Source organism: Trichomycterus rosablanca, chromosome 23 (assembly GCF_030014385.1).
Source record: "Trichomycterus rosablanca isolate fTriRos1 chromosome 23, fTriRos1.hap1, whole genome shotgun sequence".
NCBI lineage: Eukaryota > Metazoa > Chordata > Actinopteri > Siluriformes > Trichomycteridae > Trichomycterus > Trichomycterus rosablanca.
The window spans coordinates 12419511-12432712 of NC_086010.1; the positions used below are offsets into that span (position 1 = coordinate 12419511).

At 37.8% G+C, this 13202-nt stretch overlaps 1 protein-coding gene across 1 annotated transcript in view; it reads left to right on the forward strand.

Moving 5' to 3' along the window:
- The window catches only part of megf8 (multiple EGF-like-domains 8), a 57655-nt gene that overhangs the window by 18736 nt on the left and 25717 nt on the right, over nucleotides 1-13202 (forward strand). Inside the window, 13 exon segments of the mRNA XM_062986023.1 lie at nucleotides 536-699; nucleotides 2798-3013; nucleotides 3492-3672; nucleotides 5143-5231; nucleotides 5320-5533; nucleotides 8914-9094; nucleotides 9247-9392; nucleotides 9517-9627; nucleotides 10568-10719; nucleotides 11358-11459; nucleotides 11575-11722; nucleotides 11937-12100; nucleotides 12285-12488. Coding sequence (XP_062842093.1) covers nucleotides 536-699; nucleotides 2798-3013; nucleotides 3492-3672; nucleotides 5143-5231; nucleotides 5320-5533; nucleotides 8914-9094; nucleotides 9247-9392; nucleotides 9517-9627; nucleotides 10568-10719; nucleotides 11358-11459; nucleotides 11575-11722; nucleotides 11937-12100; nucleotides 12285-12488 — 2072 coding nt within the window.

The following is a 13202-nucleotide window of genomic DNA, read 5'->3' on the forward strand; positions in this document are numbered from 1 at the left end:
GTTCAAGTTCTCAAGTTTAAATCTCAGCTGTAACACCAACCCAGCTAGTGCTCAACAGACACAACTGGACTTGTCTGAGGAAGAGAGGGAGGGTCGGACAAGGTTTTTTCACATTGCCACTATGAATTGACCTCTGTACCTGGTCAAGTGGTGGGGGGTTAACTCTAGTGGCTCCCTGTGAGAATCCACTGCTGGATGTTGCAAAAAAATCTCTTCTCAGTCAGGGGTGGTGCAGGTGGCAGAGGAATCACAATAGACAATTGGAAATGACTGGACTGGGATAGAAAAAGAAAGAAATGCACATTATTACAAAATGTTTACAATATTTCCAGAAATGTAGAATTGTAAAGTCCTAACATTTTAGATGGATGTGTTTTTAGATGGAAGTTATTTAGAGTACAACCATTAGTACTATTAGTAGTAGTATTATATAATAATACTGCTTATATAATAATTATCTAATAATAATAATTATAATAATTAATAATTATAATAATTAATAATTATAATAATTATATAATAATTCTTCTTTCAGCTCCTGGCAGCCATTATCATATTGTGCTCAACTTTACATTTATGGACACAGAGTGCACGTATGATTACCTGTTCATCTATGATGGCGATTCCTATCAGAGCCCACTTCTTGCCAGTCTAAGTGGTAATACTCTACCCCAGCCGATAGAAGCGAAGTCAGGCAAGGTGAGATTAAAATTTTTACCATGCAAAGTTTTATGTTATGATGCTCTATTTTGTGGTATTTTGAGTAGTAGAGTCTTAATTTGTACAACATTTACATTTACATTTGCAAAAAAATTTCATTTTTTATGTTTAAAGGGGCATGTTCAGTCTTTTTTGATGTAAGTATGTTGTGTAATGATGTAATGGGTACTTATTCACGGCTTCTCTATACTCCAGTGCGTCTCTGTACGTGATACTTTTTTCTGTGTGAACGCACCACAGTTATACTCTATTAGGGCTGGGCGATATATCGAGATTTTATAAAATATTGATATATTTTCATACGCGATATAAGATAAGACAATATCATCTATATCGATATAGATGTTGCGTTCCAGTTAGATCCGACAGTTCGTCTTTCTCTTCTCCCAGTTTGTCTCTGCACTTGTTCACCTTGCCCTGCCTCTCTCCCTCACTGAACACAACTCGCCCCTCCCCACCACCAATCCTTTCTGCCCTCAGAACACATTTCTGTAAGTAAAACTCCCATGATAGCATGGAGACGGTGGAGGAGCTGGTTAGTAAAAAGAATAATAATGGCTCAGTTATTTGGAGATGGTTCGGATTCAGTGGTGGAGAAGTGTCAGATGAGCAGCAGAATAATGTATTCTGTAGAGAATGCCGAAAACATTCAGACAAAAGGTTCCAGCTCCGTGTACCTTCATTCGTTTTTCACTTAAAATCCCAAAGTTGAAAAACAAGAAAACAAGTCGTTATTCGTTTCAAAAACCAATATTGGAAAACGGAAATGCACGTGCTGACATGCACGTGTTTACTTTATAAACAGTGTATGCGAGTGTTGAGAAAGTAATAATAACGTAACGGTGCGTCTCCTGTTGTTCTGACTTGTGTGTGTATATGTGAACGTACATATATTTGCTCTATCTGTAAAAAACAAACGTTATGGGGAGTGATTTCTGTACTGGATGTTGTACGTGGTCAAGTTAGTTTATGCTGGATGATCGCCCGACGTCCGACACGTCATTTATTTATTCATCTTCTATTATAGTATTTCTTGTTGTCCGCCAATAAACAACCAAAAATTTATAAAATTGCACGAACTAACTCTGCAGTAAACAAGGAGCAAACAGCAATTAAACAACAAATAAAGCTGTTAAATAATAATAAAGTGCAGAACGCTGAATAAAATGCATTATATAACGTAATAGGTACACAGTAACATGAACGATTAGTTCTGCCTGTATTACAGAACTGAGTTCTATACGGTATAAAAAAAAAAAAAATCCAAATGTTAATGTTGTGGCGATGGTGATGTAAAACAATGTATAAAGTCCAAACATCTGAGTGGGGTTTAACGAGAACGCAACTTTTAATGTCACGAAAGCTCAGTGCAAAACAACAGAAGAACATAAACACAGGCGGAGACTGTGTCATTTCTGATCTCTTCCCTACACACTCGCTCCCTGCGCCCTATAGTGCACTTAACATTCTTAAAGCGCCAGACAATATATTTGTAATTCACATTACACGACAGGTGAGACGTTAGAAAACTTTTTCTTAGAATAGTTCTTTTTTTTTTAAGGAAAAATAGTTCCTGTGTGAAGCTTCCCCAGCATGAATGTTACTAAAAATGCCTGTAAAAACATGGAACATGTAGCTTTGTCTCAAAAGTGTCTTGTTGTTATTACCTTATGGGATGAAAAAATATCGAGATATATATCGTATATCGCCATTCAGCTAAAATATATCGAGATATTATTTTTTATCCATATCGCCCAGCCATACTCTGTATACTAATAAATTCTGCCCTTAATCTGAGACAAAGCTAGCAGATTCTTACATGTTTAGCCTTGATTTGTTAGGACTTTCTGTTTGATTTGTTGATGATTTGTTGTTCTTGAAGGGATTTTAGTAAGCTAGGAGGTTCAAGGAGCATTCAGCACTGTTTCCATTTTTCTCTCACTAAGTTTCTGGTGCTTAGAAATAGCTTTTTAATTCTTTTCAAACTGATCCATTTCTGACATTATTTTTCTTTCTCTTGTTTATGATTTTGTTTGGTCCTGAGTTAATCTATAATGTTATAATATTTTGTTTGCAGATGCTAATCCACCTATTCAGTGATGCCAACTACAACTTACTGGGTTTTAATGCCACCTACACGTTTTCACTTTGCCCTGGAGATTGTGGAGGTCATGGACGCTGTGATCCTGCTTCATCTCGCTGTCAGTGCCATCAGGGTTGGGGAGGGCCAGACTGTACGATGCCACTCTGCTCCACAGACTGCACGAAACATGAACACGGCCAGTGTGATAAGGTTTTTGTATAAATCTAATTCATTATTTACTTATTTATTTATGTTTTTAATTATGATGAATGCTTTAAGGCAGTGGTCCCCAACCTTTTGTGCACCACGGACCGGTTTCATATAAGATATAATTTCATGGACCGGCAGGGGCTGGAGGATTTAAAATAGAATAACTATACTGCTCACAAATGATTTTTTTTTGCTGCAACGAGACGCTGCTCCCACCTAGGAATAATTAGAAACAATAACCCCTGTAAAAAAGTAGCGTTTTCATTGCTGATGTAGCGATCTCTAATTATTTATTCTTTCTGTGTGGCCCGGTAATAAATGACACCGGTCCGTGGCCCGGTGGTTGGGGACCACTCCATTAAGGTGTAAATGCATTTTCTTCTTTTATGCTAAAGTCTAACATTTATCTACATGTGGAAAAAATACCAGTTAATGTAATGTAATTCTGTTTAACAAAATAAAAAATAAATTTTTACAGAAGGGAGAGCGTTGCCTCTGCAGTTCAGGCTTTGTGGGAAAGAGCTGTCAGCTGAATCTGCGTGACAACAGTGGTACTGGACAGTGGTTTGGGATGAACCGTGGAGACTGGAGTTTTTCTCCTCGGACTGCATCAGGGGGCGTCTACCTGCACTCGACCAAAAACCTCTATGTGTTTGGAGGTAATTTGGTTTACTTGTAGCAGCTCAGTAACTAAAGATTTTACAAATTGACCTTTTGGTATTTGATTAAAATAAATTTGTTATAGTTACTTTAGGCAACATCTATAACAAAGGCTGTATACCTGAAAATGCTCATGGACACTCATGGAGCAGTACAACTAGAGACACAGACATAATAAACCATCCTGGAAGTGTTCATTACCTCATGGCATAGTCAGCAGGATGGTTAGGGAAGCAATCATTTCTCAAAGAATCACCATTTGCAGAAGATGATCGCATTGCACAGTCAAATCTGTGTTTAAATGACATCTTTATGCCAACTATTTACAGGTCATGACATTTTTTAAAGGCTTCTTGAACTTTGCAAAAGACGTTATCGCTCAGGTTTAAAATTAGTATTGTAATTTGTATTCTACAGGGCTGATTAAAGCATTTTGTGTCTTAAATAAATACAATTGTTTTCCAAATGGATAAAATTGTGTATAATGTATTTTAATGATCTAAAACATTCAGGTTGATGAGCAAAAGCATATGCAATCAGAAAGGGCATTTACCTTTTAAAATCACTGTGTGAGTCATGTGTTTGTGGGCAGGTACTGACATCCTAGATGACTATAAGGACCAGAGGACAGAAGTATGAGTACAAAAAAGTGGATACACAAGGGCTTAATTTTTTTATTTTTATTTTTTTATTAGTCTTTTCTATGCACATTTCCACAAATATTTCTCCCAGTCTAGTCGCATTCAATTATTCCTTGTTATTCCTTGCAACTGTCACACGCCCCCCTCTAGGCAATTGCTTCTTCTTACCCACACAAGCAGGTTCATATGGGGTTCTGTATCGCACTTGGACAGTCACACACCGAACTCTATTATAACTCAATCCATTGTGCAGGTGCCATCAACACACTGTGTATCACATCCTGTGTATGTGTAGGTGCCTGGCCGGCTGATAGCAGAGCTGAGATTCAAACTTTAGAGCTTAAGATCTCATCACTGGTGGGCTAGCATGTTTTACTACTGCATCACCTGAGTGCCACTTTTGTTGTTTTTGCAACAATATGCTCTAAAATGTTGTTTAAAATGGACTTTAAGTGTTGTTTGTTCATTTTTGCAACACATTCCAAAAACTTAATGGCAAAAAAGATAATGGCAAAAAACAGAAATGCTGTAAAATATAAAAACAAACAAAAGGCGGATGCTGTCATGATCTGGGTTTAAATGGAGAGTTATTGAAAGGCACAGTCATTTAAAAACAATGATTAACTTCTATAACTTAAATTTTCACTCAACACTATTGCAAGAGATCTTGGAGTTTTGCCATTTAGAGTCAATAACATGTTTAAATTATTAAAATATTTAGTAAATGTTTAGAAATCACTTTCTATAAAGAGCACTTTCACTCTGATTCATGTTGGGAAAATTGGCTAACAGGTGTAAAAGCATTTAATAAGTTATTTTGTTTTACAGGTTTTGACTTGAACAAAGCACTGGGTGACCTTGTGGAATACAATTTTTCAACCAATCAGTGGAAGAAGAAGTTGCATTCATTTGCCCCGGTAAGATGACATTAAGAATTACATACTTTAGTGTTTGTTCATGTTTATTTGTATATTTATTTTGTAATTCCTTCTCTTTCTGTGTAAGGCTGCCCGTCATTCTCATACGGCAGTGGAATGGCAGGGTAACATGGTCATCTATGGTGGGGAGCTTAATAACCACTCATTGGCTAGTGATGTTTGGTTGTACCAGCCACAGCAAAATGACTGGCAGCAGCTTGGGCAGCCAAATGCTCAAGGAGCTCCTAAGCTAGCAAATCATGCAGCAGCTGTAGTGGACATGTATTTGTATGTGTTTGGGGGTAAGTGTGATAAAACAGCTGAATTAAAGATAGCTAAACTTTAAAAACATTATTGTAGGGACACTCCAACAAAAATCCCAACACATTCATCTGAAATATCTGTAATAAATATTACTTCTTTACTGTGATTATGCAATAGTTTTTATGGCAAGACACCCTAAAGACTCTAGCTCTCTAGATTATGCAACTTGGTTAGGAAGTAAATTGCTTTGAGTTAATATTTTTGGCAAATTAGAAGTAATATAATGTTATACTTAGGGCTACTAATAACCTTGAATGCTTATTGGGGGGTTGAATATTTAGAGCGATGCTGCCATCAAGGGGATGTCCTCCTGGGTAGTCCATTGATATTCCAGCAAGCCAGTGCCAGGCCTTATTTTTCAACATGGTGAATAAACATCAGAGATAGATAGATAGATAGATAGATAGAGAGAGATAGATAGATAGATAGATAGATAGATACTTTATTGATCCCGAAGGAAATTAGAGAACTGACTAATTACAGAAGATGTGTTAACTTAATTTTCTTAAAATAAAATCACAATTTGCACAAATTAGTACAAATGCTATTTTCCTGCACAAATTGTTCCTGAACAATTTACTTAATGTAATATATTAAAAATATGTTCAATATTCCATGAATAAATGCTGCATTATAATTGGTGGGGCACCCAAGTTCAAGTCTTGTTTGTTTTATATTGTTTACTTTTTTTAGTATAACTGAGATCTGAGGTTTACAGTTAAATGATCCTGTCTCTGGTGGCTTTTTTTTATCTGAAAGATAGATGGATTTGCAGTTTACTTTAAATTCATAAGTGCTGCATTTTCCAATAACTACAATAAAATGACACAAAAATGTGTTGAACGTACGACAGCTTATTAGGGCCACTGTAAAAAAAATATTTTTAGTTTTGTTTTCGAGAATAAAGTCGTATATGTTTCGATTTCGAGAATAAAGTCGAAATATTATGAGAATAAAGTCACAATTATTTTGAGATTAAGGTCTAAAAGATAATGAGAATAAAGTCGAAATATTATGGCCAAAGGGTGTGCAGCCGTTGTAGGCTTGCCAGTTCAGAGAAGCACGGATCGGAACAGTACCTGGATCGGAACGCAAGCGCTGAGGGCAGCCTCCAATGCGGGTTACTGTGGTTATTCAATAACCCGGGATTACGTTTGGGTCGTTGTTTGTATTGTACAGTTCCATCCACATGACATGACGACTAAACCTGTCAATGCAACCATTTATAGTGATGCCATACAGCTTTAGTTTATAGTACGAGTCCATAAGGCTCAGTTGAAGTACTGGCGACGACGCAGACACCAAGCACACAGTTTATTGCAAAGCTGTTTCCACGTCCTTATGGTAATAACAAACTGGTGCTGATGTGCCAGGAGATTGGGGATTCCTTTATTTGTGAAACCGATACATTTTACATTTACATTTTCAGCATTTAGCAGACGCTTTTATCCAAAGCGACTTACACAATGAGCAATTGAGGGTTAAGGGCCTTGCTCAAGGACCCAACAGTGGCAACTTGGTGGTGGCGGGGCTTGAACCGGCAAACTTCTGTTTACTAGTCCAGTACCTTAACCACTGAGCTATCACTGGCCCAGTGATAGCTATCACTGAGCTATCACCTTAACCACTGAGCTATACTTTCGTATCACTGATACGAAAGTATAACTTCATGAACATCCCTCAATTTAACACGAGGTTGCTATGGCCATAGTATTTTGACTTTAATCTCGAAATCAACCCTCCAATGCGGGTTACTGTGGTTATTCAATAACCCGGGATTACGTTTGGGTCGTTGTTTGTATTGTACAGTTCCATCCACATGACATGACGACTAAACCTGTCAATGCAACCATTTATAGTGATGCCATACAGCTTTAGTTTATAGTACGAGTCCATAAGGCTCAGTTGAAGTACTGGCGACGACGCAGACACCAAGCACACAGTTTATTGCAAAGCTGTTTCCACGTCCTTATGGTAATAACAAACTGGTGCTGATGTGCCAGGAGATTGGGGATTCCTTTATTTGTGAAACCGATACATTTTACATTTACATTTTCAGCATTTAGCAGACGCTTTTATCCAAAGCGACTTACACAATGAGCAATTGAGGGTTAAGGGCCTTGCTCAAGGACCCAACAGTGGCAACTTGGTGGTGGCGGGGCTTGAACCGGCAAACTTCTGTTTACTAGTCCAGTACCTTAACCACTGAGCTATCACTGGCCCAGTGATAGCTACCACTGAGCTATCACCTTAACCACTGAGCTATACTTTCGTATCACTGATACGAAAGTATAACTTCATGAACATCCCTCAATTTAACACGAGGTTGCTATGGCCATAGTATTTTGACTTTAATCTCGAAATCAATTCGACTTTAATCTCGAAATCGAAACTTATACGACTTTATTCTCGAAATTGAAACTTAAAAAATATTTTTCTTTAAAGTGGCCATAATTTGCCATTGTATGAACGTGCCGTTAAAACACATCACAAATATATTTATTTAGTATATTATATAATATATAAGTCCTGGCTTTTAACTAGTTTTTGGCTATCAGGATCTACTAACGGATAGTAAATCTTACTTGAAAGTTGCTTGTGATTATGACTCTCAGCTCATTCTGTGATTTTTGTATACTGCATAGTGTATATTGTAGTTGACAAACGTTGATATGTGACACAATATATGAAATGTAAAATCTGCCAAAACAAAAAATACTAAGAGTGGTGATACTGTTACAGTATTTAATACCATGATGAGTTTTTAAAGAACATACTATCAAACCACAAATTTCCTCTTGCTTAGCTTATTTGCAGCTATTTTTAGCACATACACTATATGGCTAAATGCTTGTGGACACATCTAATTATTAAAGTCAGGGTGTTTTAGCATCACCCACTGCTAACGTATAAAATCAATTGTTTGCTTTCAGCCTTGTGATAGGTTTGGGGAAGGCCCTTTCCTATTTCAGCGTGTCCCTATGTGCAAAGCAAGCCATGGTTTGGTGTAGAGAGATTTCGGACTTACAACGACCCCTGAGCTCAGCCCTATTAAGGAACACCTTTGGGGTGATTTAAAACTTCAGATGCGAGTTGGGTTTTCTAATCCCACATCAGTTTATAACCTCACAAATGCCTTATTAATTGAATAGGGACTTTTTGAATAGGGAATATTGTGTAAAGCCTAACCAGAGGAATGGCGGCTTTAATAGCTAAATGCTAGCTACTACATATGTATCTGGTGTCCACATACCTTTGGCCAAATAGTGTAACTTGGTACAATAGTACCTCACAGGCAATTGTGACTGCAGTAATACCACCATGATTTTTTATTTCTGGTTAATTTCATTGTCCACAGGGCGTACAGAAGAGGACATGTTCTCTTCCTCTCTCTATCGCTTTCATTTAGGAGATAGGGTTTGGGAGATGGTGCAGCCCTATGGAGGAAAGCCTCCTGCTACAGCAGGTCACAGCATGGTCTTTCACTCTCTATCCAGGACTCTGCTGGTATACGGAGGGCACAGACCAACCACAGCCAGGTACAACATGGGCACAAGCTGTCCTGTTTAAAAATCCTGTTTAAAAAAGCTATAATAGCCATTACCCATGCTTCAATTCAAAGAGGTAAACATGAAGTTTAAGACTTTGGAATGAGTAAGAGGATTTTGTATGCATCTTTCACCTCTACTAGATTTAGCGTGAGGGTAAACTCAACAGATATTTACCATGTGGACAAACGTGTTTGGACCTCCCTTCGGTCTCGTTACCCTGCCCATGGACCTCGGGAGAGAGCCTTCCATTCAGCCACCATCATTGGAAACTACATGGTGGTCTTTGGTAAGTGTCCTAATTTTATACAGTGTTTATATAGTGTTTGAACTATAGTGCTGATCAAATTTATTTTATTCATGGTTTAAATGTTTCCTCATGACTTTTTTTTATTTATTAAATAAATATTCAGGTGGAAATGTGCACATCCATTACTTGGAAGAGAAGTGCTATGATGAAGAGATCTTCTTTTACCATCTGGGTTGCCACCAGTGGGTTTCTACAGGAGAAAGTCACATACACCGTGAGTATTTTAACAACCAGTAAGAGAGAGGGGTACAAAATAACATGGAAGAAAGGAAAAAAACGTGACCAATGCTAATTATACATGGAAAAGGAAAAATGTAAACAGTGGCCCAAGTGAAAACTAAGCTCTAAACTACCTTTAGTGAAATGTTTTTCATCCCACAGAGGATGGGGTCTCTGCTAAGTCTTGTTTCCTTTAGCTGAAGTGGGCAGAGTACAGTTACACATGCACCTTGTTCAGAAGATTTTCACAAAAACCTTGAACGATAGGCGTCAGTACTTTTAGTCATATTAAAAATGCTGGATTCTAAAAAAATAAACGTGACAAATTAATATGTAATTCTTTAAATATTATGAGCACAGAGAAACGGACAGATGCAGCACAACTGTATAGAACATATAGAAATATTTATGAGGGTTTTTTAAAAAGTTTCTGCACTTTTTAAACTCTATTTATTAAGAATTTCAAAAACAAATTACATCACTTTTCTACATAATCACCTTCTGATGCATTTTTCCCAGCGTTGTAGCAACTAATGCCATCAGCAAAAAAAATTTCTGGTTGAGCGTGTAGCCACTGATGCACCACTGCTTTCACGTTATCATCACATAAATCTTCTTCCCCTTAAAGCTTTTTTGAGCGATTCAAAAAGATGGAAATCAGATGGCACTAAATCTGGACTATAAGCTCTCTCAGTCTCTCAGATACGACCAATTACTACTTCTCCCGTCCTCACCGTTTCCAACAAAAATCTAAAAGTGCATAACCTTTTGGAGATCCCTCAGATGTTGCTTGCAATTAGAAATTTCTAACAGTAGGGTCTTCTTATTTACCACTTACCACCATGTAATCTTGCATTCACAGAGTTGAAATAAATTATGTTTTAAAATTGCTGCAGCAATAATTAAAAGGAGTGACGATTTTTTAATTGTAACAGGAAGCCAGGCTGTGAGAGGACGCTATTCCCACGTAGCAGCTGCGATGGATGGCCGTGTGCTGCTTATTGCCAGCGGGTACAGTGGAGTTGCCCTTGGTGACCTGATGGCATATAAAGTCCCATTATTTGTCACCAGTGACCCTGGAGATCGAGTAAGTAGACTTAGTAACTACAAACCTAATATAAAAAACCAATAAAACTTTTAGACAATAATTTTAGACGTAGTCAGGAGTCATTGAAAAATATTCAGTAATTCATTCATTCAGTAATTCATTTTCTGTTTAACCACCACTGTATCCTGGTCAGGATCGTGGTGGGTCTGATTCATCTGGTTAAAAGCAGAAGCACACACTCTCACATATACACACACAAACACACACACTTCAGGTCAATTTTTAGTAGCTTTAGGCCTGACTACATGTTTTTAGACTTGTTTTGTGGGAAAAAAAAACGAGCACCCAGAAGAAACCCACATGGACAGGGGGAGAACATGCTCCTCACCGAAAGAAATAAAACCCAAGCCCTTCTTGCTGTGAGATGGCAGCGCTACAAACTGTGCCTCGATGCGATCTGGAAAATTTCCATTTTTTTAAGTGAAAATATAAATATTCACATTTCCATTGAGCTAAAATGTGTCAGCTGTAGCAGTTTGACAGAAATGGAGCAACTTGATGGTTTAGTGGGTGTTAATACACTCTTGGTAATAAACTACAGTATGTTAGTGTTCTGAAATGCTTTATTCATCCAGTCAGTGATGTAAGTAAGGATTGCTTGTATGTTTGTCTAACAGGATGCAGTCTGTGCTGAGGCCCCAGATGAGAGAATGTGTCTTAAAAACCCTGAATGCAGCTGGTGTGAGGGTCGCTGTAGGGAGTACCAGCCGAGTGACCCGGTAGGACATTTAATTCTCTGCTTTTTGTTATTTATTTTCTTTCATTTTTTGTGTCCTTTGATAATTCTATGATTGTACAGTAGAATAATTTTACAACACTTGTGTTTGTCCACAGTGTGGTAGCACTGGCTGTTTGGGTCTGGCACGTTTTCTTTCTGATTGCCAGTCATGCCTGGTGTTCAGTGGAGTGCCCAACTCTCTTCCCCGTGCCCCTGGGGATTTTGGCTGGTGCGTCCAGAATGATTCCTGTTTGTCTGTCTCAGGTATGAGTTGTGAGACAAAGAAAATCTAACTACATAATTACATGTTCAATCTTGCTGTGAATGTGCAACCCCAGATTTCATGCAAGTCAGTATTTCACAAGACAAATGATGGTATTAATGTCCTGAAAATACTGACTTGTGTGGTCTCCTGTGGTTGTTCATAAAGCTTTGGACACTTACTTTTTGTATATTAATCAAATCTGACCTCTCACAGAGCGTAGTGCATGCCGCGTGGACCAGATCTCAGGGGCGTACGGCTGGTGGGGGGAGCGGACGAGTTTCCTGACTTCCCTCCCCTCCTGTCGCACCGAGAACTTTGTCCCGGGACTGCACCTGCTTACCTTTCAGCACCCGCGCAACCACTCTCAGCCCGACAAGGTACATCAGGACTTGCATGATCCTTCTTACCTGACTTTTAACTTGTAGGCTCTATTAACTTCAAAATCATGTCTAAAGTTAAATTCTTTAGTCTTTACACTGTGGTTAATTCACTTTTTTACATTTCAGTTAGAGTTTTTGCTGATTTACATGTTTGTATAATTTTTTCGTATCTTTGTTCCAGGTGTCCATTCTGAGAAGCGCTTCCATCATCCTCAACCCATCCACTGAGATCGATGTCACCCTGCAGTTTCGGGGTTTTATTCACCCTCTGTTGGGGGCCCCCCCACCTGCTTCCCCTCCACAGGAGACTGTGGCGATGTGGGCTCGAATTCAGAAGCTTCACTTTACTGTTAAAATGGCTGCAGGTCCAAACTCGGCCCATCTGGTAAGAAAATAATCCTGTCTTTTGTTTGTACTGTAGATTTTACATACATTTGCACCTTTATTATTAAATGAATATTAACTTAATATTTTATAAGCTTTGTTTGTTTTAATGTTTTTTATATTTGGTATTTTATTTTTTGTCCTGTCTACAAATAGTTAAAGGAGAATGTTTTAATGGCTTTAAGTTGCAATTAATTTCATCAAAAAACATACTTATACTGGGTATAAGCAAATAATCAAGTTAAATTAACAAATTTTACCTAGGTGTTTTGCACAAAACTGCATCAGTACGGTCTTGTCCCAGATACCGACACCACTGTACATCTGTATTGTTTATCAATTTCATGTTTTATTTAAATTGACAGAATTAAGAAAAAGCTACCCTTAGAAATACAATAATTGACAGCCTTTTATTTAGTGCTTTTTGCAAAGCCTCCTTTACTAAGATTAGCTTAGAGTCTTCGAAAATGTTCAGTGAGACTGAAGAACATGTGTTCTTTAGTTGTGTATTAACTGCCAACAATTGTTATGGATTTAAGTAAAACGTTTTTCAGAGGTGCTGTTTTTGTGGATTTTTTCCCTGCAGTAGGCAGTATGGTAGAGATCAAACCAGATAGATGAAATAAGAAAATGAAAGTAATCAACTTTGTATTGTGTGGAAGTGAATTTAGGATGGAAGCACTGAATTTGTAAACACTGGGCTGGAGCTTTAAAG